The 27,524-nt window shown below is 39.8% G+C and overlaps 1 protein-coding gene across 1 annotated transcript in view; it reads right to left on the bottom strand.

Moving 5' to 3' along the window:
- CPA6 (carboxypeptidase A6) overlaps positions 1 to 27,524 on the bottom strand; it is a 320,694-nt gene that overhangs the window by 71,258 nt on the left and 221,912 nt on the right. The window contains exons 3-6 of the mRNA XM_004047127.5: positions 21,526 to 21,650; positions 15,173 to 15,287; positions 13,150 to 13,251; positions 10,441 to 10,542 (exon numbers count right to left, since the gene is read on the bottom strand). Of these exons, the coding sequence (XP_004047175.2) occupies positions 10,441 to 10,542; positions 13,150 to 13,251; positions 15,173 to 15,287; positions 21,526 to 21,650 (444 nt within the window). The remainder of the gene's footprint in view (positions 1 to 10,440; positions 10,543 to 13,149; positions 13,252 to 15,172; positions 15,288 to 21,525; positions 21,651 to 27,524) is intronic.

Below are 27,524 nucleotides of genomic sequence, written 5' to 3'. Positions count from 1 at the left end.
AATATAAGCAGAATGCTAAAAATGTGGTGATCAACAATAATTTGTTGAACTGATTAATATAAATATCTTCTGAGGGAATGCTATTTAACCCTAATTTAAAAAATAACAGCTTTTTTGGGATATAATTCACACACCTTACAATTCATCCTTTTATATTGTGCAATTTACTGTGTTTTAGTATATTTACAGAGTTGTGCAACCATCACTATATAGTTTTTTATATATATATATATATTTTTTTTTTTTTGAGATGGAGTGTCTCTCTGTTGCCCAGGCTAGAGTGCAGTGGCACAATCTTGGCAGACTGCAACCTCCGCCTCCCCGGTTCAAGTGATTCTCCTGCCTCAGCCTCCACAGTAGCTGGGATTACAGGCATGTGCCACCAGCTAATTTTTGTATTTTTAGTAGAAATGGGGTTTCACCATGTTGGCCAGGTTGGTTTTGAACTCCTGACCTCATGATCTGCCCACCTTGGCCTCCCAAAGTGCTGGGATTACAGGCTTGAGCCACGGTGCCTGGCCTTATACTTTCATTATCCAAAAAAGAAGCCCTTACTCTTTAGGTATCCACCCCATAATCCTATCCTCTTCCCTCACTATAGGCAACCACTAATCTACTTTCTTTTTCCAGAAATTCGCTGATTTGGGGCATTGCATATGTATAGAATCGGGTAATATGTAATATTTTGTGATCAACTTCTTTCATGTAGCATGTTTTCAAGATTTATGTATGTTGTAGCATGTATCAGCACTTCATTGACTTCTTATTGAGATACGATTCACAGAACATAAAATTCACCATTTTACAGTGTACAATTCAGTGGTTTTTAGTATATTTGCAGTGCTGTACAATCATCATCATTATTGAATTCTAGGTCATTTCCACCACTCCAAAAAGAACCTGGTAGTTGTTAGTTCCAATTCCCTCTTACTCCATCCCCTTGCAACTACTAATCTGCTTCCTGTTTTTATGGATTTGCCTATTCTCTGAACATTTCATATAAACGGAGTGATACAATATATGAGTCTTTGTGTCTGCCTCATTTCATTTAGCATAATGTCTTCAAGGTCCATCACTGCTGTATCTTAATACCTTCCTTCCTTTTATGGCTGAATAATGCCCTGTTGTATGGTTATACCAATAAAAAAACTATTCATCAGTTGATGGCCACTTTTTGGCTATGATGAATAATGCTGCTGTGAGCATTCATGCACAAGTTTCTGTGTGGATATGCTTTCAGTTCTCTTGGGTACACACATAGGAATGGAATTTTGGGGTCACATAGTAACTCTATGTTTAACTTTTGGAAGAACTGCCATACTGTTTTCAACCCTATTTTAACTTGGTAGTTTCCTCTACTTTTTCTTTTTTTTGAAATGGAGTCTTGCTCTGTTGCCCAGGCTGGAGTGCAGTGGTGGGATCTCGGCTCACCACAACCTCTGCCTCCTGGGTTCAAGCAATTCTCCTGCCTCAGCCTCTCGAATAGCTGGGATTACAGGCATGCACCACCATGGCCAGCTAATTTTTGTATTTTTAGTAGAGAAGGGGTTTTGCCATGTTGTCCAGGCTGGTCTTGAACTCCCGGCCTCAAGTGATCCATCCGCCTCAGGTGTGAGCCATCCTCTATTGTTAAATTTAATTTTCAAGTCCATTACTTTTAAGTTTTGTAAGTGTCCCTCTTTACAAGTATCTCCTTGCTGTCTATTCTCTTTGTTCCCTGGCCTTTGCCCATTCTCAGGTTTAAGTCTCTTTGCTCTTCTGTAGATATATGTTTACATTTGCAGAAAGATAACTTCCAAGTTCTGTATGTGTATCTCTGCTTATTTCTCCTTATGTATTTATTCTAGTTTTCTTTCTTTGATGAACTTAGTGTCTGTGTCATCCCTCTTGGCCCATGACAAATTTAAGAAACTTTAGGTTGGACATGGTGGCTCACATCTGTAATCCCAGCACTTTGAGAGGCTGAGGCGGGTGGATCACTTGAGGGCAGGAGTTCGGGACCAGCCTGGCCAACATGGTGAAACCCTATCTCTACTGAAAATAGAAAAATTAGCAGTGTGTGGTGGTGCGCACCTGTAATCCCAGCTACTCAGGAGGCTGAGGCAGGAGTATCGCTTGAACCTGGAAGGCAGGGGTTGCAGTGAGCCAAGATCACACCACTACACTCCAACCTGGGTGACAGAGCGAGACTCCATCTCAAAAAAAAAAAAAAAAGAAAAAAAAATTAACGCCAAAAGGGAATATTTCTTAAAACTCCTTTTTAATTTTGTGATGAAAGGAGCATCTGTAGTATACATTTCAACAGTAAGTCCAGCATGTCTGTGTTCATCTTTTTCCTCTCCCCTCAAAGTCCCATGGCACCATAAATATCATATGATATTGGTAATGGTTTTGCTAACCTGGTGTAAGCAAGCATTCAACAAGAGAAAGATTTTGCAATCTAAGTGTACCAACCATTTGTTTTCTTAATTCTACTTACATGATTAAAAAAATTTGTGCTATGTGAATATTAGGAAAGAAAGAGAGGTAGAATGTACTGCAAACAGAAAGGTGATGGCTCTACATTTTCCAAGAGAATTAAATGACTATCAACTTAAAAGACTAAAACCCATAAGTTTTGTGGTATATCTGGCATTTAAAAAATGTCTGTCAACTAGGAACTATCAATTATTTGTTGAGATAATGAATTCATTTCTGCGATTTTCAAAATAATAAAATAATGAAGCCCAATTTACCAGTCATTTAATTCTGGTAGTTTGCTTCTGTATCACTGTTTTCTGAGCTTTGTGTTTTCAAAATAGACATCCACAGATCACTTTACTAAATTGGAATGGAGGCAGAAGTGGAAGTGGCTCTCCAGGCATGGCATGGGATGGTAATGCTGGCCAAAGAAGAGATGAACTTACAGAGCCAGAGCCCCGCTTGATACTTCTGGTTTCCGTGGCAGAGAGAGTCAGGGCCAGCTGATGAGGATTACACAGTAGGGAAGAGAGAGCAGAGATGAAATTGACTGTTTCTCTAGGCAAGAGAAGCACCTGGTTCCAAAGAATGGAAACCAGGGATATGCAGCCTGGCTATTATTTTTATAATAAACTTCTAATTTGGAGATAAATTAGGGTCCACATGTAATTATAGGAATACAGACAGATACCACTTACCTATTTTTCCCCATTGGTAATATCTTGCCAAACTGTAGTATAATATTACCATTAGGGTATTGGCATCGATATGGGCAAGATACAGAACATTTCCATCCTCACACACATTCCTCATGTTGCCCTTTTACAGCCACATCCACTTTCCTTCCAACTCCACCCCTTCCCTAACCCTGAGCAGTCACTAATCTGTTCTCCATTTCCATAATTTTGTCATTTAGAGAACAATATATAAATGAAATAATACAATAGGCATTTGTTTAAGATTGGCTTTTTCATTCAGCATAATTCTCTGGAGATTCATCCAGGTTGCTGCATTTATCAATAATCTGTTCCTTTTAATTGTTGAATAGTTTTCCATGGTATGGATGTACTACAGTTTGTTTAACCATTTGCCTGTTGATGGATACCTGGGTTGTTTCCAGTTTTGGGCTATTGAAAATAAAGCTGCTATAAACATTTGTGCATGGGTTTTTGAGCAAACATAAGTTTTAATTTCTCTGGGATAAATGCCAGGAGTGCAATTACTGGGTCATATGGTAGTTCCATGCCTAGTTTGAAAAGAGACTGCCAACTGTTTTCAAGAATAGCTCTACCGTTTTACATTTGCACCTGCAACATATGAGTGTTCTAGTTTCCTGCATCCTCCCTGGCATTTGGTGATATTTGTGATATATATCTGTAGATGTATAGATCTACCTATACATCTATAGATATAAATCTACCTATCTGATTATTTTTAGCCACTCAGATAGGTGTGCAGTGATAGCTCACTGTGGCTTTAATTTTCCCAACAACATCTTTTTTGCGTGTGCTTATTTGCCATCTGTATGTATACACTTTGGTTCAATGTCTCTTCATGTCTTTTGCCCATTTTCTCATTGGATTGCTTGCTTTTTACTGTCAAGTTTTGAGTTTATATATTCCAAATGAGTCTTTTATTAGATATGTGATTTGCATATCTTTTCTCAGTCTGCAGCTTATCATTTTCATCCTCTTAACAGTTTTTCATAGGCAAAAGTTTAAAATTTTGATTGATAATGTACAATGTATCTACTTTTCCTTTTATGGAGCATGTTTTTGGTGTCAAATCAAAGAACGCTTTGTCTTGCTTTTAGATCCTGAAGATTTTCTTCTATGCTTTTTTCCCCTAAAAGTTTTATCGTTTTACATTTTACATTTAAATTCATGATCAATTTTGAGTTAATTTTTTGTATATGGTATGAGAGTTAGACTCATACCATATACAAAAAAAGATTCATTTTTTTTTTTGCAATGAATATCCAATTGCTCCAGCACCATTTGTTGAAAACGCTGTCTTTCCTCCTTTGAATTGGTTTTGCATTTTTGTCAAAAGTCAGTTGGGAATATTTGTGTGGATCTATTTTTGGGTTTCTATTCTGGTCCATTTATCTATGTCTATCCTTTCACCAATACCACACACTCTTAATTATTGTAGGTATATAGTATGTCTTGAAATTAGATGGAATGAATCCTCCCTCCCTTTTCATTCTTCTTTTTCAAAATAGTTTTAGCTCTCCTACTTCCTTTGCCATTCCATATACTTTTAATAATAATCTTATCCATGGCTACAAAAAAATCTTGCTAAAATTTTGATAGGAATTGTGTTAAATCTCTATATCAATTTGAGTAGAATTGCCATCTTTACTATTTCGAAATCTCCCAATCCATGAATGTGGTATGTCTCTCCACTTCGATTTTCTTTATTTCAGCAGCATTTTGTAGTTTTCAGCATGTAAGTCCTGTACATGTTTTGCTGGATTTACACCTAAAAGTATTTCACTTTTTTGAGTAATTGTATATAATCTTGTATTTTAAAAATTCCAGTGTCCACGTGTTCATTGCTATTATGTATATGGAAATAAAATTGATTTTGTATGTTTATCTTGTATCCTGTTGAAAAATTTCCTGTCTCTTTCTTTAAGAGTTTTATCATGGATGTATGTTAAATTTTGTCAAATGCTTTCTCTGCATCAATTGATAAAATTATATAATTTTTCTTCTTTAGCTTTTAATACAGTGGATTACAATGATTAACTTTTGAGTATTAAACTGGGATTGCATCCCTGAAATAAATCTCACTTAGCTATGGTATATAATTATTTTTCTTGATTGCTAAATTCTATCCATTAATACTTTATTCAGGATTTCTGTATCTATTTTCAAGAAGGATATTGGTCTGAGTTTCTTTTTCATGTGCTGCCTCTAGTTTTGGTATCAGGCTTCATAAAAAGAATTGGAAGTGTTCCAACCTCTTCTATTTTCTGAAAAGACTGTGTCGAATTGGTGTTAATTCTTCTTTAAACATTTGGTAGAATTCTCCAGTGAAAGCTTCTGGGCCTTGAAATTTCCTTTTTGGGGAATTTAAAAATCATAAATTAATATTTGTAATAGTTATAGGGATATTCAAATTCTCTACTTTCTAATAGGTAAGTTGTAGTAGTTGGTGTTTTTCAATTAATTGGTTCATTTTGTCTATGTTGTCAAATTTACATGGGTAGAATTATTCCCAGTATTCCCTTATTAACCTTTTTTATATCTTCAGAGTTTGTAGTGATAGTCCATTTCATTTCTGATAATGGTAATTTGCATCTTCTTATTTTCTTTGTCCCTCATGCTAGAGCTTTGTCAATTTTATCTATCTTTTAAAATAACCAGGCCAGGTGCATGGCTCATGCCTATAATCCCAGCACTTCGGGAGGCTGAGGTGGGAGTTGAGCCTAGGAGTTCGAGATAAGCTTGGGCAACACAGGGAGACGCTGCCTCTATAAAAAATAATTTAAAAAAATTAGCCTGAATTGGTGGCACACACCTGTGGTCCCAACTACTCTGGAGGCTGATGTGAGAGATTTGCATGGGCCTGGGAAATCAAGGCTGCAGTGAGCCATAATCATTCTACTGCACTCCAGTCAGCTTATTGTTTTACTGATTTTCTCTAATAACTTTGTTTTCAATTTCATTTATTTTTGCTCTTATTTCTATTATTTCCTTCCTTCTGCATGCTTTGGGTTTATTTTCTATTTTTCTAGGTCATTGAAGGAAGAGCTTATTGTTTTGAGACTTTTCCTCTTTTCTAACATATACCTTTAGTGCTATACATTTCCCTCTCAGCACTGCTTTAGCTATGCCCCACACATTTTGATATGTTGTATTTTCACTTTTAACCAGTTCAAAGTATTATCAAAACTTCCCTTCAGATTTTATCTTTGACCCATGGATCATTTAGAAATGTGTTTAATTTCCAGGTGTTTGGAGATTTTCCTGTTATCCTTCCGCTATCAATTACTAGTTTGATTTCATTGTGGTTACAGAACACACCTTATGATTTCAATTATTTTACACTTGTTGAGGTCTATGTTTTGGAAGAGGATATGGTATATTTTAGAATATGTTCTATAGGCACTTGAAAAAAAGTGTGTTCTGCTGTTGTTGGGTACAGTCTATTAGATCCTGTTGGTTGATAGTGCTGTTGAGTTCCTTCATATCCTTGATTTTTTAATTTCTATTTATTTATTTATTTGTTTATTTTTGAGATGGAGTCTCGCTCTGTTGCCCAGGCTGGAGTGTAGTGGCATGATCGTGGCTCACTGCAACCTCTGCCCCCTTGGTTCAAGGAATTCTCCTGCTTCAGCCTCCTGAGTAGCTGGGACTACAGGTATGCGCCACCACATCCAGCTAATTTTTGTAATTTTAGTAGAGACAGGGTTTAACATGTTGGCCAGGCTGGTCTTGAACTCCTGATCTCAAGTGGCCCACCTGCCTAGGCCTCCCAGAGTCTTATTTATTTATTTATTGAGACAGGGTCTTGTTCTGCCCAGGCTGGAGTGCAGTGGCATCATCACAGCTCACTGCAGCTTTGACCTCCTGAGTTCAACAGGTTCTCCCTCCTCAGCCTCTGGAGTAGCTGGGACTACAGGCATGCACCACTATGCCCAGCTAATTAAATTTTTTTTTTTTTTTTGTAGAGACAGGGTCTCACTATGTTGCCCAGGCTGATCTCGAATTCCTGGGCTCAAGTGATCCTCCTGCCTCGGCCTCCCAAAGTGCTGGGATTACAGGTGTGAGCCACCATGCCCAGCTTGATTTTCTTTTTAATTGTTCCTTTCCATTAGTTATTTAAAAATACCAAATTGCTGATATAATACTAATAATAATTGATTTTATTAAGTGTTTATTATATGCCAAACATTCTGTTAAGTCTTTTGCATGCATTATATTATTATTATTATTTTTTTAAGCTCTGGGATACATGTCCTGAACGTGCAGGTTTGTTACCTAGGTTTACATGTGCCACGGTGGTTTGCTGTGCCTATCAACAGATCATCTAGGTTTTAAGCCACGCATGCATTAAGTATTTGTTTTAATGCTCTCCCTCCCCTTTTCCCCCATCCCCTGACAGGCCCCAGTGTGTGATGTTCCCCTCCCTGTGTCCATGTGTTCTCATTGTTCAACTCCCACTTATGAGAGAACACATGCATTGTATTATTTAATCCTCCCAATAAGCCAATGTGTTACATACTATCATTATCCTCATTTTGCTGAGGCTTAGAAAGGTTAAGTGACTTGACATTAAGATAACACAGACAGTAAGTGGCAGAGCTGACATTACCCTGACATCAGTGTGGGGTTGCCTGACTTCCAACTGTGTGCACATAACACCTATGCAATCTGAGGCTCTATCAGGATCCTAGAAAGGCTGATATGTTTTCTTCCAGTTCACATTTGCATAAGGATGTAAGTGGTTATGGGGAAATCTCATCAAGGAATGGTAGGCAGACTTTAATGTGATCCAACAATTCCTGCTCTTAGTATTTGTGCCCTGCATAATTCCTTCCTCTTGAGTATGGGCTGGACCAAGTGACTCACTTCTAATGAAGAAAATATGGCAAAAGTGATATGAGGTCACTTCCAAGCCTAAGTTACAAAAGAACCGTGATTTCCATCTGGGGCCTGTTTTCTCTTGCTTTCTCTCTCACCTGCTTTGAGTGAAGCCAGGTGCCATGTTTTCAGCTGGCCTAGGAAGAAGCTTATGTGGCAAGGAGTTGATATCTCTGGCCCACAGCCAGTGAGGACTTAAGGCTTACCAACAGCCACGTGAGTGAGCTTGGAAGCACATCATCCCCCAGTGAAGCCACACATCCTCATGCCCAGGGCTCCAGCTGACACCTTGACTGTGACACTGGGGTGAATGACCTCTAGGCCTCCTTTGTTCCATTTCTGGTTGCTTCTATGGCTCAGACAGAAAATGGAGTGGTAAAGTGGAGGAGGAAATGGCAGCCATAATCCAGAGGAGTGAAAGAGGTGTGGGGAGGGTAGCAGAGGCACAGGAATGGCCTCACTCATCTGCACACATGATGGCCCTGTGCAGGAGGGAGGAGGATGGAGAGGAAAGCCTCTCCTCCCAATGATGTATCGGTGGAAATGGAGCCTAATCTCAATTGTTGCTTCTTGCTCTTGCTCCAAAATCAACTGCCCTCAGCTGACAGTCATTGCATATGCCTCTTCCTTTTCCTGTGTACCTGTGGGTACACTGTCCTTCTCTTCCTTGGAAATTTAGCCCACGTTACAGTGCTGCTGTATATAGCTCTACAGATTGTGTACTACAAAAATCCAGATGGAACCATTCATATCCTATGAGATGATTTGACAAGTCATCATCCAGAAATTTTTCCACATCATTACCACTGAATTCTCATCATTTCAGTGCATTAACAACTATTTGAACACCTATTAAGTGCCAAGTGTTGTTCTACATGTTGGGATTTAACAGTGAACAAGATGGATAGAGTTTCTCTTGTTGGAGTTGATACAGGAATAAGATGATAACAATATAATAGACAAAGTAAATTTAGATGTTGTAAAGAAAAGGTTGTGTATGTTGGGGGTGAGGGAAAACTTTAGCTGGAATGCTGGGGAGATACATTCTCATGTTCTTCAATAATATACACGACTACATCCTATCAACAACAGATGTTCTGTACTTAACTATTTCTTTTTTTTTAACCTGAAATAGCAGACAATGTGTTGATATGTATACATTGGGTATTTGATGCAACGTAATACAGTTAATTTCTTATTAGCTTTTGCATTTGTCCTAGCAGGATGAAATAGTGTTTCAAGAGAATGCAAATTACTCAATAAACTGAGTAGGAATGTTTAGAAAATTTTATTACTCAATACTTACAAGACTAAGCATACTTTTGTGGTTTTGGTAGTGGCAGAGATATTTTGTAAATTTAGTACATTCTTGACATTTGTGAGCTGTGTTTTCTAGGACCTAGGAGAGTTTTCAAAGTTACAAATTCCACTGCAGCACATAATTTCCCCATAAAACACAGTAAAATATAACCGATATACTTAAATATCCTTTGTGTCTTTAATGGTTTTCTATAAGTACAGGGCTAACAAATTTGTAGAGTTATTTTGTGGCTAAGACCCTTCATATCCTTTGACTTTCACTTTCATTATCAGTACTAGTGGTTGGTTTTCTTTGATGTTTCCCACCCCTCAACTGCCAAAACTAAAAGTCAAGGTTAAAAAAAAAAAAACCATGAAAGATATTACATTCTTGACAATGAATAGAAAAGTATCAGAACATACGAAAGTGTTGGCACAAAAGGCTGGCCCACTCTTGGGATAGGGACCCACTCAACACACTAGCTCAGAGGGCTTGTGACTCAAATGAAGCATTAAGAAAATGGGAAATCACCATGAGTCATCAACGATTAGGGTTACTGAAAAATAACTGAAACTAAGAATGTTAAATCCACAGATGCTAAAGGTCTTCTGGTATCTAAATTACAGACCTATAGCAGGAGGGCACAAGCAATCCCTTGTTCATCTCTTTATTGTTAGAGCATATGTGAAACGATTTTGAGGAGGAAGTCAAGTGATGTAGAACTTTCTGAGCTGGATATCTTGTAAGAAATTATTTTGGAACACCACAGATTGGGTTTTTAGCTGTGCCATATATGCATTGCTAGGTTAGTTCCTAATTTGTCACAAATTTAAAAAGGTTCTGAACTTCAGGTTCTTTCTCTGTAATGAGAGCCGCCAATTCCCACTTCCAAGGGCACAGGTGAGGATAAGCTGAGCCAGGGTTACAAGAGAACTTCATAAACCTGAAAGCAGCCCATGGAATCAAGGTGTTACTGTTATTCAATCAGGTATCATTGGTTTCAAATTCCCACTTTGTTAAGCAGAATAAAAACACAGGGAAGCACTGATTAGCTGAAACGGACATTGTGTAAAGGGTTTAACTTACTTCTTTTACAAACCACTGACAAAAGGCAGGACCAATCCATTCTCTTGCATGAATACCACAGTCTATCCAAACAGCTCTTTTGAGTCGTGATCGTCTGCCCAGCTGAAAACAAGAGCATTCACAGTAACCAACTCAGGCTTTTAGATTCACTGACCAGCATAATTTAATAAGGTTTCAGCATAATTCTTCACTGTAGTGTGGTTCATTAGGTAATGCATAAAAAGGACAAAGGGAGTTCCTATCTATCTCGAAAGTCCAGGCTTCTTTATGCAGAAACAATACATTTATTGTCCTAATTATAATAAAAGAACTAGAAAGTACAAAAGGAAAAGGAAAATCCCTAAATAGGTTGCTTCTTTATTTTTAAAATTTTTTTATTTTAATTAATTAATTAATTTTTAAGAGCTGAGTTCTTGCTATGTTGCCAAGGCTGGTCTTGAACTCCTGGTCTCTTGCAATCCTGCTGGCTCAGCCTGCTTCTTCATTGTAATATAGTATGTGACTGTTAAGTAAAAAGCTAAGTCCTCCCTCATCCCCTTTCTCTTTCCATCCCAAGGAATATTTCTTAAATAATAGCTATATTTTATAGGTGGATAAAGTCAAATTTTATTATACCACGAAATGAAAACATAAAACAACTTGATTTCTAGAATCAAGTGGCAGATTTTTCTTTACAATCCTACCATATCAATATTACTTTTAACCTGGTTGCTAACCGAGAAATCAATAGGAGATCCTGACATTATAATTACAGGGGATCTAATTTTCATTCATTCATTAATTCACTTCACAAATATTTCAGGAAATCCTTTTTAATGTCAGACGTCGTGCTCAGTACTGGAGATTCAAACATGAAAAGACAAGGAATTTATACACTAGTGGAGAGGGCAAACATGTAAGCAATCAATCAACCATTATGATGCGAATATCTATAAGTTACTGTGGGAACATAAGAGTGTTATGTTGAATTTTCCTAAGTAATAAAATGTGGCTTCTCAGAAGAGGAGCACTTGAGTACTTCAGCAAGACATAAAGCTTGTTTGGCAGACAAGTTGGAGGAAGGCATCTCAATCCTGGAAGAGAATCTGAGCGCACCATATTGGAGGAACTGTGCCTGCAGTTTGAGGAAGGAACAGCAGATAAAGCTCAAAGTGGATTCCCTGGATACTAAATAAAAGAGATGAGGCTTCCTTCTGTATTCTATGTGGTGCTTTGTGTGTGTGTGTGTGTGTGTGTGTGTCTGTTTGCTTGCTCATGTTTGAGGGCTCATATTGGCAGCAGTGTGGAGGATGGATTAGAGCATGACAGGGTCAAGAATGGGGGCTCGAAGGAAGCTCAGTACTGAGGCCACTACTGCAATAGTCCAGGGAGAACAGACACAGAGAGAAGTTAGGGCAATAGCTATGAGGACAAGAGAAGCAACTGGGGCAGATCTAAAATATTCAGAAGAAAAAATGGTCAGCTTTTGGTGGTAATTTAAAGTGAATGGTTAAAGGAGAGGAATTTAGGATGATGGCCATGTTTCTGAATTGGGAGGAGAGGGATGCCATTCTGAATCTGAGGTGCTTTTCTGAATATCCAGGGAAGAGTGTCAAGCAGGCAATGGTGGGTGAATTTAAGGTTCCAGAGGGTGGACTGCAATGGATACAGAGGTCTGGGATGACTATTGAAATTATGGGCTAGATGTGCCTGTCTAGAGAGTGTCTGTGGTATGAAAGTAAGGCTGAGGATAGAGTCGCAGGGATTACCTGAACCTAAGGAAAGGATAAGGGGAAAGGAGCCAGTGAGTGAGACCCATATGGTCAGAGAGACAGGAGGAGGATCAATTAGGAGTGGTTGCTGGTCTTGGAAAGAAGTTTTAGAAGAGTTGTAGGGGCAAAGGCTGGTGAGTCAAAGTCTGAATGATAGGAGAGGAAGTAGAGATGATGATTAGAGGTAAGTCTTTTTAGAAGTTTGGCTGAGAAAGAATGGAGAGCTATAGGTCAGTAGACAGAAGAGAATGCAGGGTCAAGGGATGAATGAGAATAATATATAGCTTCTGCATTAGTTAGTTCTCATGTCGCTATAAAGAACTACCTGAAACTGGGTAGTTATAAATAAAAGAGGTGTAATTGGCTCACAGTTCCGTAGGCTGTACAGGAAGCATGGCTGGGGAGGCCTCAGGAAACTTAGAGTCATGGCAGAAGGAGGAGAGGAAGGAGGCACAGCTTACATGGTGGAGCAGGAGGAAGAGAGCGAAGGGGGAAGTGCTACACACTTTTAAACAACCAGATCTCATGAGAACTCACTATCACAAGAACAGCAAGGGGGAAATCTGCCTTCATGATTCAATCACCTCCCACCAGGTTCCTCCCACAACTTTGGAAATTACAATTTGACATGAGATTTGTGTGGGGACACAGAGCCAAACCATAGCAGCTTCTTACACATTTAAATAGTTTTGCATTGGTTCACCTCAAGCAGCACCAACTCACAAATACTTCACATCAATAACTGAAAACGTTAGCAAAAGTATTCTCTGGAATATCCAATGGCAAAAATGAAATATGGTTCAGAAACCTAAGGGAAAGTATTTCTGAGATTATCAGATGATGTTAAATATGAGACTCTATAAAAGATCATTTCATTTGTTTTCCCCATGAGTTAAAGTTGAAAAAGATGGATATTTGGTAAACATTATGTATTTACATAGCAATTGCTTATTTTTACCTTTAAAATAAAAAGAGATCTTCCCTCATATGATCTTCCAATAGAGAACATGTGAATGAGGCCTGAGTGAGTTTTATTCAGATGATGCATCCAATTTTGAATCTAAGAGCAAATAAATAAAAACTATGTTAGACTCTCTCAAAATAATGGAGCTTTTAGAGAACAAAAGGAAACAGAAAGACAACAGTAGTTCTCTGAATTCAAGGAGTGCACATGGAATATAAAATTGAACAAAAAACCTACTTTCTATTTTTAATTTTCTTTGGGATACTTAAAGTTACATTTAATTTTCTGCCTTTACAGATAGTAGCTTATGTCTTTATATCATTCTTCCATTAAAGCATACCTTCTACTACCATGTATCATTAATATACGGGTAACAGATTTTTATAAAACATTGATGTGTTCTAGTTTTTTTTGAAAATCAGAATTTATTTCTATTTTCCACAAGTATTTAAGAGGTAAAGAAATAAGTCGACTTTAGGAAAACTGTCCAAACTACTTGAAAGTGTTTCTTAAAGTCCCATATATTACAATTTGCCACTGAAAGAAAATGCTAAGAAAAAGGCATTATCTTTTTTCATTTAAAGGTTCTTTTACTGAGCTACATATCAGAGGGCAAACTCTGAATAATTTCTCCAGTGATAGTGATACATTTGCATTGATCCATTCATATACACTTATCTGTCATCAGGAAAAGATACATTTGAATGAATAAGGTGCTTCATTCCTGACTTAAAAGCCTTATAAGGTGTAAAAAAACAACACAAAAGTGTCCTACCATTTTATGGTATAAAAGGATCAGTGCTGAAAAAATAGCTAAATATATTCAGGAAAGTACCCATATATTCTTTTCTTTCTATTCTTATTTAATCTAATGAGCAGGATATATGTGTGTGTGTGTGTGTGTGTGTGTATATACACATACATTATGCATATCTATATTATATTTGTAAAATTTGACTGTTTTCTAGTGCATGTTAACAGTACTTCTGTGTGCAAAGTTATCTAAAACCTTTCTATTGCTTCTAATTTTAAGCTTCCAAACATGTTTAGACATGAAATATGTGGAGATAATTTTGAAAGGAGAGTTGTTATCAAGAGAACCAAAAACCGTCTTTAGAGCAGCATCTCATTTATTTTATGTCTGGCATTCCTTTGTTCAATTCAGAGGAAGCATGGAAAATGTATGATTCATTCATTTATTCCTCTGTCAACAACTATGTATTTGGAGGTCTCTGTTTGCCTGCCACTGGAGTTATAGCAGTGAATAAGAAAGAAGTGGCCTGCGCTCATGGAACTTGTAGCTTATTAGAGGTGAAAGGCATTAATCAAATAATCACATAATTACATAATTAAAAACTGTGATAGGTATCACATCCTCGTGCTATGGGGGCACGTAATTCACTAGGTGTTGGCGGAGGAGGTGTTTAATCCAATCTGGGAGAATAGGAACAGCTACCTTTTTGCTTAAGCTGAGATTTGCAGAACAACAACCTGTCCAGGTGAATAGTAAAGGATGTGACAGTGTGGATGAGGTGGCTGTCAGTTCTCCAGGTAGGATGAAAAAGCATGTTCAAAGGTGCAGAGATGCCCCAAATGAAGCTTTGCCTTTGAGGGGTCTCAACTTTGCAGAGGGTACAAGTAAGGTCCACTTTACTCATCATTTCCTCAAACTCTGGTTAGCTTTATGTTTCTTGGCTTGTTAGTGAAGGCCATTATAGCTACAATTATAGCAACATTTCCTCACTCTTCCATTGCGCTTCCTATGTCCTATGTAAAAGTGGTATGGGTAAAGCAAATGAAATTAAAATTATTTTGATACTTCTTATATACCATCAAAGACTTAATAGAAGAGATAAGGTGCCTGGGCCATGTAAAAGCTACATATATTCTTCACATAGTACCTTCTCTGTCTTTATGCTTCTCCCCCAGAAGCATAAAACACATCATTTTCTCCCTTAGACCTAAATGATAAAGACATCTCTATAAAAAACCAGAAAAAGCTCTTTTGATTACATACTTCTTCTAAGGAGTGATAAACTTCATAATTATATCCAGAGAGGGATCTTCGGTTTCTCTGGGTGTGCAAGCTGCTTCCCTTCTCCAGTGCTTTCTGAAGATCTTCTATGAGGACCCTGGATTTGGAATGACAGACATGATGAAAAGTAAATTGAGATATTGCAAAAATCAGGCAACACCCAGAAAAAATCATATGCATCTATGTAAAGAAAGACTGTGGTGATCAATATTCCTAAAAATACCAAATGTTGGGAAAATGTTATTTTTCAGGAAATGAAAACTGTTAAATAAGTGATGTAATGAATTTAACATGTAAAATTATAGGCAGATATCCTCAAGTGATAGTAGTAGTAACAATCGCTACTGCTGATTTGCAGCTGCAACAACCGAATGATGACTACGAGCACTTAGATTTACTGAGTACTACTTACCTACCAGCAGCCAGGCACTGTGCTGTGTCTTTTATGTACATAATCTTAGTTAATAGCCCTATAGTCTATGTGGTAGATTCTCTTGTTATTGGTATGGGGAAACTGAGTCTCAAAAGGGTTAAGAACTCATCAATATCACTCTACTGGTCAGTGCCAAGCCAGAATTTGAACTTGGAAGGTGAACCCAAATTCCAATCTTGAGATTCTAAGTCCAGGGTCACTTCATGAAAACTGAGCCTAGGCTTCTCTTCCATGCCCTTACCACTTTCTTTTTCCTGCTGCTTCTTCCTGCACACATCCCTTCCATCACCAAGAGACTATGCTCACGTCACTACCCAGCACCCCTGACCCAAGACAGAGAGAAAAGGGAAAGGGGAAAAGAAGCTACAGTCCTCAAGAGGAAACTGAAGAAATACCCAGAGTTGGAAAAAGTGATTTCACTGCCTGCCAGCATCAAGAATGCCAAGAGAAGAGAAGCTCAGCCAATTATAGTGAATGCATTTGGAAATTAAAGGCTGAGGCCAGGGCGGGGATTCCAGGCTTTGTGGAACCAGCTCCAGGCAGAGTCATTAATGTTCTTGATGTGACATGTGAGTTAGATAAATACAGGCCTGTCTTCTCAATGCTCACCAGCCTCCACTAACTAGAGTTTCACACAGTAGCAAAGCACTTCAGTCATTTGCATTATTTAAAGATGTTAGAAAGCCCCCCAGTGATTTTCCTGGGCCTGGCAGGTAGCTAAAAAGCTTTGCTTTCATATTTTATTTTCCAAAAGAACCTGTTGTTTAATGGTTTAAGTGCTATTAAAAGAACATATAATGGCATCTTTAAATAACTTTCAAGGCTGAAAGTTATTTAAAGCCTTTAATATTAATGTTTAAAAATTATTTTAAAAAATTATATTGAATCACCTAAAGAAATATTTTCCATTCTATGAAGAAAGTAAATTAACTTAGGGTCATACTGGGTATAGGACATTCTTTTTCATTTACTCATTTGTTATTTATTGAGCACCTACTATGGACAAAGCACTTAATCAGGAATTGATCATTGGCTTACTGCTTTTTTTGTTTCAATTTTTGATTTTAAAACTGAAAACATTTTAGAAATCGAGGTAAGGTGAGGTGGCTCAAAGCTTGGTTAAGTCCCCGATGGCTGCTTGCAGTGGCTCAAAATGTGAGTGGGAGGTTGTTGTTAGTCTGAACACCATCTGTATTAGTGCTTTCTTTTTTACCCTCAAAGTAGGAAGTTACAGATGATTAGGCTTGTATGGGCTAAAGAATTTTACAATATTGCTAAAGTAAGTCTTGAGCCAAATGAAACTCCATGTCAATTTTCTAACTTCCTTGTGTTAGGAGAGAATCTGGGATGGTCAAGAGGGATATGAGTTTGACTAGGGCTGGGGTAATTATAAATTGTCAACGTATTCCAATACTGCAGGGAACCTTCAGGTATATTACCCTCACCAAAATCATCTATTATTTCTCCTGGCTACTTTTTTTGATCCCCAGAAACTAAGGAAAAAAAAAATGTAGACAGATTTGCCAAAGGCAGAAATCTATACCAGAATCTCCTTCTGAATTTCCAGTTGTTAAAGTCTGTGGTACTTTGTTATGGCAGCCCCAGCAAACTAACCCAGGTAACTTACATTGCACCCAAATGCAGGCCCTAGGAGATCAACCTTAAATTAAAAAATAATTGTGACACTGGAGGTCAAGTCCCATTTTCCTTGTTAAGTGGTTGACTAGAAACTAGAGTATCGATGACAAGGCTGTGAAATGGAGTCTCAGAATGGTCTTTGTAAACTGTTGTAGTTTCTTACTTCTTCACAGCCTGTGATGATTCCTACCCCAGTTGTGTATATTCCTGTAATGGTGACTAGAACTATTCTAAACTTTCTGAGTGATGCCATTACTCAGTACAAAACCACCTCCCCAAAGTTTCCAGGGTGGGGAGGGACGCTCAAAGCATAGAAATTGTTTTTTTTTTTGAGGAGTCTTGCTCTGTCACCCAGGCTGGAGTGCAGTGGTGTGAACTTGGCTCACTGCAACTCCATCTTCCAAGTTCAAGCGATTCTCATGTCTCAGCCTCCCGAGTAGCTGGGATTACAGCCACGCACCAACATGCCTGGCTAATTTTTGTATTTTTAGTAGAGACCGGGTTTCACCATGTTGGCCAAGCTGATCTTAAACTTCTGACCTTAGCTAATCCACCCGCCTTAGCCTCCCAAAGTGCTGGGATTACAGGTGTGAGCCACCACGCCTGACCAAAAAATAGAAATTTCATCACCAACTTTTACAGGTATTTACTTTATAGAATAACCAAAATGTTTTATGGTACAATGAATCATTTCATAGAAGGGAATTGATCACCTAGGGGCCAGACACATGAGGTCACATTATCTCCACTTTAGAAATCACTATAGCTATACATTATGTATTCTTGTACAGAGTAAATGACAATCTTTTGAAAATACTCCAAGCTACAGTACTAAAAGTCAATTAAAATGATCTCTACCTACTGGGCCCGTGGAATTTAATTGTCTCATATGTTATTATCTTGGGACCAATGAAATGAATAATTCTAAATGACTGTTCTCCAGTGAAGAGGCAACTGATTTAAAACACTCATTTTTTAGACTTTATTCTCTGTGACATAAAGTGTGATATTTTATTCTATATCAGTTCCACGTGACCTATATTTAATGACAGGAAATAGAGACTTGTTAAACTAACTGGTATATTCTTTTCTACTGAATAGTAATTAATGAAGCATGTGAGTGGTTACTGAGTACCTATAGATATAATTGCCAAGCTGTTTCCTGTCAGGCATTCAGAGAATCAGATCAGGCCTTCAAAGCTACAGCAATGACTAAAATGTGTCCAGTAGGAACAATAGTTTTATGCACAGCTGCGATTCTGTTCTAGAAGCATAGATAAAATACCTTTCTGTAAAAAGCATATCAGTATGTTAATAAAGCTGTAGATATCCTTCTGGCAGGGCAGTCTCTGTGTGGACCAGGGATGTCACTGCCATTTGGCATCCCTTGGCTCAGCCCTCTAGAGAGACTGGGCCCTCACTATTAACTCACAGACCATCAGCCCACCCCAGGCCCCAGGCCCTCCCAGACCCCAAAACTCTGTGCCAGTTTTGACAGTACAACAACCTGCTAAAAAGTTTGGGTAGTTGGAGTAGTCACTTACACGCATGCCTTTCAACCCCCAAATCTTAGGATTCCCAGCAAAGTGTAAGTCACTCCCTCCTTCTCTATCTCATCTCATTAAGTCACCACACTGCACTTCTCCTAGATTTTCCACTGATGCCCCTTCTCTCCTCCACCTGCTTTTCCTTGTGTCCACTGGAGTCTCCCTTCCTTTGTAAATGAACTTCCTACATTCTCTAGCCTTTTCAGGGAACTCTCTTTTCTCATATTCTTGCCACATCAGACATTTGACCCTTTAAAGGATACACATTCTTTTGTGGCTTTCTATTCCCATCTCCCTCTCCACCTGCCTACCGTGGGGCATAAGGGAGGAAGATCAGCGTATTCTCCTGTATGTCATGAATCTTCTCGCTTCCAGGGAAAGCTCATCCTCTCTGCAGCGTCATGCCACTTCTTGCTGCTTTCCTTGAACTCTTGGCTCTGCCTTGATGTTCCTGCCCCAGAAGTACATTTTCTCCCTCCTCCTCTAATCTTGGCATCAGCCAAGGAGATTCAAGATGATTCTCTGGTGATTTAGGCCACCTGTTCTTGACTGCACCAGCCTCAAAGATATCCACACAACACTCCCCTTCAATGATCTCTGTGGCTACCCTGTGGATCTTGTCACGAGCCATAAACATTCTACCCCCGGACTCTGAGCATCCAACTACTCACATTTTGTCAGAACTTCTTTCCTTCTCATTTGTTTTCCTCAGTAACACTACATTGTTTTCAATACAAAGACCTTAATATCTTCCCTGATTCTTCCACTTGGCCCCCTCATCCATCCTAGATGCTCCTGCCTTCCAATCCATATTAGACCCAGGGATGAATACTTGAACTATTATTTCACTGAGGACCTCAACTTTCTCGCCACCCTGACCTTTCCATGGTTCTATCCAACAGAAACTCAGCTCTGTATCAGTGTCACACTCTCTCTTCTCTGCAACAACCACTTCTCTTTGTTCATACCCCAGTTTTTCTCTTGGTAATACCCTTTAACCCCTCCTTCCTTACTTTCAGTAGATAATTTTGCTTCTTCATTCATCCAGAAAATTTAGCCATTGGCTGTAATCTTTTTTGACATGTCCACTTTCCTCTCTACAGTCTTAAGTAGATCCACCACATTTATCTCTTCAGTTTTAGAGAATGAGGTATCCTTTCTACTGTTCAGACACTCTTCTTTCTGCACATTCTCTCTGGCATCATCGATGTCTCCCTCCCTACAGGCTCTTCCCTCAGCCTACAAATACACCAAGATTTCCCCCTATACAAACAAATCCCAAATCTACCAGGTAGGGATCGGTGATGCATCTCCTCCCAGTCACTTCTCATTCTCTGCTTCGCTAATTCTACCTGCTAAGAACAGGAATGGACTCTGCTGCTGTGTGTTCTCACCTCCTGTTCACATCTGTGTCTTCTAATGCAAACATTCTAATCCACCTTTAGAGTCATCAATGTTCTTTCTATTGCCAGATCCAAAGGAAACTGGTTGGTCCTTTTATTGCTGGATATCACTGCAGCACTTGGTACCCTGGACCCATCTCTTTCTTTAAAGTCTTTCTTTTCTTTTTCAACTCCTCTGACTATCTTCCACTTGCTATTTTCTTTTTTTTGAGACAGTGTCTCACTCTGTTTCCCAGGCTGGAGTGCAGTGGCACGATCTCAGCTCACTGTAACCTCTGCCTCCGGGGTTCAAGTGATTCTTCTGCCTCAGCCCCCCGAGTAGCTACGATTACAGGCACTTACCACTACACCCAGCTAATTTTTGTATTTTTAGTAGAGACAGGGTTTCACCATGTGGAACAGCCTGGACTTGAACTCCTGACCTCAGGTGATCTGACCACCTCAGCCTCCCAAAGTCTGGGATTACAGGCGTCAGCCACTGCACCCAGCCCCACCTGCTCTTTTCTTACTGCTCTAACGATTTTTTTTTAAACCAACCCTCAAAATATCTAAATCTGTTCTAGTTTGTCTACTCAGTTACCCAAGCTAGAAAACTTGGAGTCATCCTTTCACTTCTTCCTTTACTACTTACTATCCAACATGAGGAGAGTCTGCTCTGAAATATTTTTTTAATGCTCTCGTGATCCTACTATTCTGGTCCTACTCAGAGCCTCACTCCCTCTTCCCTGGACTAGTGTTTCCTATCCCCTTCACCCCACCTCACTGACATGTGCCTCCTTTGCAATGGGGCAGCACCATCCACAAGACTAGGTCTGAGCTCCTGCCCCTGCACATAAGATTTCCCACAATCTGAACTCCCTGTTTCTCCAGCATCATTTCTTTCTGCCTTCTGACTTGCACTTCATACACTAACCACTCTGCACTCGTATGCTGCTTCTTCCTTTGCTTGTGTGGTCTCCTCTGCCTCTGCCTGGCTGGCATAGCTCCTGCAGAAAGCCTTTTCCACTCCTGCCTTCTCATCCACCCTCTAGGCCTTGCTAGGCTGCTCTCCTTTCTTCACAGAAAAAGGTCTGTTTTTTCACTGATCACTTAGTGGTAACAGTGAATAGTGAAATGAAAGGTCCACATGGTTGCTCCCATCCCCCATTGGACTAATAAGCTCTTCAAGGTGAATATATTCATGTCAGTTTTCCCCATATGAAAAATTGTACCCAAAACACTGTTGTAAGTACTTGATAAATAACCTAAATACAACTACCATTTGGTTCAGTTTAGTACCAATAAATTTTATAGCAAGTGAAAAGGAATGCTTACTTGTACTGGATGCTGGCTTCCTGTAAGAAGGCTAACAGGGCTCGGGAACCATTTTGGGGGATATGGACATCAGTAACTGTTCCCTCTGATACATAGGAGATACTGCTGGGCTGCCACAGGTCCACCTGTAGTGCAGGAACCAACCTATAATTCATATCCAACGTAGGGGGGGAAAATCTGTGTCACAATGTCAAACACATTCTTTTGTTTGCATATAGTAACACCAAACATATTTTGGAATTAGACTTAATGCTTGCATCATCAGGGTAAAACTATTTGATCTTGAATTTGAGTTTCTAAATTATATCATATCCATACAGAATTTGATCATAATTTGCAAATAATAGTTTGAAGACCAATATATTAAAGCTACAAGGTAAAAATGAGATAAAATAGTTTTAGGTATAATTTTGATACTGTTTTAAAATTATTTGCTATGCAAATACTTGAATAATTGTAAGAAAAAAAGATATAAATCACCCTTCGTCCTACCACATAAGAACACTGTGGTAGCTGGGGAGTATTTGGTAATTTCAAATGGAACATTCTCTCATTCTTGGTCTTTTTTTTCTTTTTCTTTTCTTTTCTTTTTTTTTTTTTTTGAGACAGAGTCTTTCTCTGTCCCACAGGTTGGAGGGCAGTGGCGTGATCTCAGTTCCCCGCAATCTCTGCCTCCCGGGTTTAAGCAATTCTCCTGCCTCAGCTTCCTGAGTAGCTGGGATTACGGGTGCATGCCACCAGGTCCAGCTAATTTTTGTATTTTTTTTTAGTAGAGACAGGGTTTCACCATATTGGCCAGGCTGGTCTTGAACTCCTGACCTCAACTGATCCACCCTTCTTGGCCTCCTGAAGTGCTGGGATTACATACGTGAGCCACGGCGCCCCACCTAGATGGACCATTCTCTAGGTGCCTGCTCTTCCTCCAACACATGCCTTTCTCCAATTCCTACTCAGCCTTCACTTGTCAATATAAACATCCCTTTTCAAGGAAGACTTGGCTGCTAGGGTAGGTCTCCTTGTCATAGTTCTTAGAGCACCTGGTGCTTCTTTCTTGATGTAGCTTCCTCTTGCCAGAATGTAAGCTCTGGGAGGGCAAAGGGTTTGCCCATTTGGTTACCACCCATCCTGGAACAGTGCCTTGTGTAAATTAGCCACTCAGTATTTGTTGCAAGAGTGTAGACCTCCCCCTTTGTAGTAATTCACTACATGTTCAGTATTTTTCAGGAAAGCAGAAGCCACATCTGTTTCCTTACTATAGTGTCCCCAGTGCCTTAGCCAGTGCTCTGCACCTGGTAGGAGCTTGGCCTTCATCAAAGGCACAATGGAACGCAGATGGAAGGGAGGAGAGCCCTATCTCTGCAGGAGTTTGGAGCATCATTTCTAATTAGGCAGTTTGTCTTCACAGTCCTGCCTCTGTCTACCTCTGACTGCTCTGGGCTTCCCTCTTCCTGCATCTCCAGTCTTGGAGGATGCTGCAGGGCCTTGATCTCTGCTAAGCCCTTATCTGATAAGGTTTAGTTACTTTATCTTCACTTAAGTATCAGTGCCTGCATTCTGTTAGGAACTCTAGAAGACCAAAAGTACTTTGTGACTCAGGAAAATAAACCTCTAATGATACAATTTAGCCTGGAACAGGGTAGAGAGGCTTTTACTTTGGGGACAAAGAGTCTACCTGTTTTCTTTCATGCAGCTGACTCCTCCACTCGCTTGCAAGGGCAAATCTGACTCAGCTAACATGCCAGTCCAACAATCAGCGCACAACGGAAGTGTGAGGCTGGAAGGGATGCTGAGAGGTCATTCAATCCATCTGTCAGCCCTTGGGCAAGGACACATCTAGGACTGCACCAAACTCTCCCCAATAGGTGTGTCTAAACCACATCTTTTACGTCTCCAAATAGAGGAGATTCAACAATATCCTAAATGAACTCATTCACATTTAACAAGATTGTCAGGCATTTTTCTTAATCCCTTCTACTGCAGCATAGTTTCTTTTTTTATTTTTTTATTTATTTTTATTTTTTTGGTGTTCTATTCTTCAGTGAGGAATAGCTGGTTTCTTGCCTTTATAAGAAAAAGCATGTTGGTATCTTTCACTTTTCTTTGTATATTAGATTTTCTAATCCTTTAGAAGATCGAATCTTTGGGACTTGCCTCTAAACCCATTACAGAGACAGATTTTTTATATTAAGGATAACAGTTTGCTGCCACCCCTTAATGCCAGTGGATATGAGGAAATTGTGCTGTATTTAGAGGATAGAGAGGCACAGGTAGCTAAAATAATAGGAATTACCACTCTGGAGATGAGTCTATAAGTGCTATTTTCTAGGGTACATGCTGAGTAAGAATCTTCATCCCACAGAAGAGAGCAGCTTCTCCACAGGAAAGTTCCATGAAACGGACCCTACAGCAAGGCTTGGAGAAAGCTTCCTGGGAAACTTTCTCAGAAAGTGTGCTCAGAAATGTGCTCGGAAAGCTGTTGGTCTAAAGGACAACTGATAAAAAAGAATTTGCAAAATCAGGAATTCTATTTTGTTGTGATATTAGGAAAGTAAATGAAAATGAATTATTAGTTTTTCTCCAGTAATATTTTAAGGAAAGGGTATTTGAATAAGCAGCATGGATATTTCAGTCAGGGTGGTGGCAGGCAGGTGCCTATAGAAGACATACGGGACAGTAATTACCATCTGAGATTTATAATGTTTCATCTACTTTATAGATATCTCTAATCTTTTCAATAACACTTTGAGGAGGAATTAATTGTAGATACATTTAATGAAGGAGAAGATTCAGGTTCATAGAGGCTAAGTCACTTTCCCAAGGTTGCACAGGTACAAAATGGCTGATACAAGACATGCTTAACAGCAGTGTCCGTAATTTACTGACCCGGTTCATGTCTTCAGGATCTTCCGAGAATATGCCAGAAAAATAAGCATCTTCCAACTTCCTGACCTAGTATTTGGGGAGGTCTGGTCAGTAGGTCTCACATTCTGGTCTTTCCTGTGGGGTTATTTGTCCCATAAATTCATATGCAGGTATTTCAAGGTTCCAATCAGCCCCCTGTGTGTAAGTTCCTATCAATAGTTTCCTTAGGGTCTGATCACATCTAGATGAGATATTTAGTAGTTCTGAACTGCAAAGCTGTGTGATTCTGGGCTACAACATAACAAAAGTATCAAGAACCTTATCAGGATGGTCCAAGGCTGTTTGCCAACCATTCCAGGTATTTGCTGCAAGCAGCCACCTGATACTCCACAGGAAAGGATACTCCTTTGTAGAGCCTTCTGGCCTAGGAACCTAGTGACTATTCCCGTGTGTTCCTTTCCTCACATGATTACTAGTCACATATATACAGACATATTTAAGAGGCCAAGGTATTTCAGTGTCTTGCTCAATCTGACAGCCATGGGCTGGAATCCTAGCTCTGGCAGCATTGGCTATGTGACTTTGGGGAGGTTAACATTTTAACATTTCTGAGCCTCAGTATCCTCATGTGTACTGTGAAGATAATCTTAAAAACATACCCAACAGGCTTTCTTGGAGGATTAATTGGAATCATAGAAGCAAAATAGCAGAGGGTCACATAGTAGGAGCTCAAAAGATAATCACTGTTTCTTATTATTGCTATTTGAAAAGCATATGAAAAGAAGGGCTGGATGGAATAAGGACAGAATTCAACTTCATATGGTTAAGATGAAGAACATGGTGAGATTGTGTCCCTATTCAGAGAGATTAAAACCTAGAGATGGCTTTAAGGGTATGGGGGCAGGAAGCAATAAATAAACGAAAAATATAAACAGTTGCAGGGACGTTTCCTAGCACAAAGTCAAATGGCTGAATTAGAAGCCACTATAGTGGTGGTGAATTCCATGGGCCCTGGAGTCTGACTCCCTACGAATCTGATCTAGGCTCCCATTTAGTCTCTGTGTGATTTTGGGCAGTTTCCTTAACTTTCTGGGCCTTGCTTTCTTCTTTGGTAAATTGAAGATGATAATTATATCTTCCTTATTGGTCAATATTTAATAATGTTAGTAGTGATAGCGGCAGGAGACAGACAAATTCCTAGGCAGACAGGGACAGGTACCCGGTGAAACCCGATCTTCATGCCAAATACAGCCTGAAGCCTGAAAACCGAGCTGTCAGTTCTGGGTGGAGTCCACGAGCTGAGTGAGAACTTCCTTGATGCCTTTCAGCTAATTAAATTAAATGGTGCTTTTTTCAGGCCCGCCCATGGACCAATCAGCATAATTGGTCCCCCATTCTGAGCCCATAAAAACACTGGACTCAGCGTCACAGATGGCTACCCACTTTCAGGCCCCCTCTCACACAGTAGGCTACCCATTTCAGGTCCCCTCTGGTGTTTAGAGTTTCCTGTGGCTCAATAAAATTTTTCTCTGCCTTGCTCACTCTCCAGTGTCGGTGTACCTCATTCCTCTTAGTCATGGGACAAGAAGCTGGAACCCACCAAAGAACTGTAACACATGTTTCTGCTCACTGAACTACAGGAGTGAGAAAAAACTGCTGGGTGTTAAATGCCCCCGTTCACCGAGTTGCAGGTGCAGGACTGAACAAGCTATGACATGCTGCCATTCTCTGAGCTGCGAGGCGGTGGGAATGAGTGAGCTGTGACACACTCCCATTCACCAAGCTACCAATGGCGAGAAAAAGAGAAAGCTGTAACACTTCTTGGGGGCTCAGACCTTGGGACTCCCTGGGTGAGAGCTGTAACATCCCTGGGGCTTCACTGTTGCTGGCATCTCCCAGTTTTTGGGTGCCACTGCATTCCTGTCATCCAGATGCTGGTGCCCAAGTTGCAGCATGCCTGGTCCAGCCACAGGCTGTGGTGGATGCAGTGGGCAGGTGGGGGATCCAGGCTGGGGCACAAGCTGAGCGCAACCTACTGGGCTGAGTGGGTGCAGTGGGCCTGGTGGCCTGAGTGAGACCTTGGGCAGAGGTCACAGTGGCTGCAGAGATTTCTGGCTGACAAAGTGGTACCGAAGGAACCCTATAATAGTAGTAGTTATTTTTGTTACCATTATCATGGAGATTAGAGCAATTATAGAAAATGCAGTGATTAGGAGTGTGAATTCTATAGCCAGGCAACCTGGGTTTGAATCCCAGCTCTGCCACTTGTAGGCTGTTTTACTGCAGGCAATCTACTTAGCTCTCTGCACTTCAGTTTCCTCATTTATTAAATGGGACTATAAATAGCATATTTTAAATATATTTGTTAGGCTTAAATGAATACATACACACAAAGTACTTAAAATAGTGCTGGTGGGCTGGCCGCGGTGGCTCACACCCATAATCCCAGCACTTTGGGAGGCAGAGGCGGGCGGATCATGAGGTCAGGAGATTGAGACCATCCTGGCTAAAACAGTGAAAGTCTGTCTCTACTAAAAATACAAAAAAAATTAGCCAGGCATGGTGGCGGTCACCTGTAGTCCCAGCTACTTGGGAGGCTGAGGCAGGAGAATAGCGTGAACCCAGGAGGTAGAGCTTGCAGTGAGCTGAGATGGTGCCGCTGCACTCCAGCCTGGGGGAAAGAGCGAGATTCCATCTCAAAAAACAAAAACAAAAACAATAAAAAAAGTCCTGGTGACTTGGAGCATTCATTAAATGATAAATAATTCAAAATTCAAAAAAAAATTCTTTGCAATGAAAAGAAGTCATAATTCCTCTGAGCACCAATGTCATGGCTCTTGGTTCTTGTGCTGTGCTTACTTATTGGCCTGGCCTACTTCTGAGAAGCACTTGCCTATCTTTTAGCCCAGGGCTAATTACACACCTGGTTCAGGTACCATGGGATGGGGCTCTCAGTGTCCTCCAGCAGCTTCAGTGTGAGTCCTATACACGGATGTGGGAAGATGTGTAAGGTGCTCTGTCAACTTGGTAACAGATGGCCGGCTTCCTAGCTGCCCAAAATAGCACAGAAGCAGACTTTCCTGCTCTATATTTATTCTCAGTTTTTGTTGGTTTGGAAAAGGGTTAGGCAGGGCACT

Source organism: Gorilla gorilla, chromosome 7, assembly GCF_029281585.2.
Source record: "Gorilla gorilla gorilla isolate KB3781 chromosome 7, NHGRI_mGorGor1-v2.1_pri, whole genome shotgun sequence".
Lineage (NCBI taxonomy): Eukaryota > Metazoa > Chordata > Mammalia > Primates > Hominidae > Gorilla > Gorilla gorilla.
The sequence above is the reverse complement of the archived record's forward strand: the minus strand, read 5'-3'. Positions and strand labels throughout refer to the sequence as shown.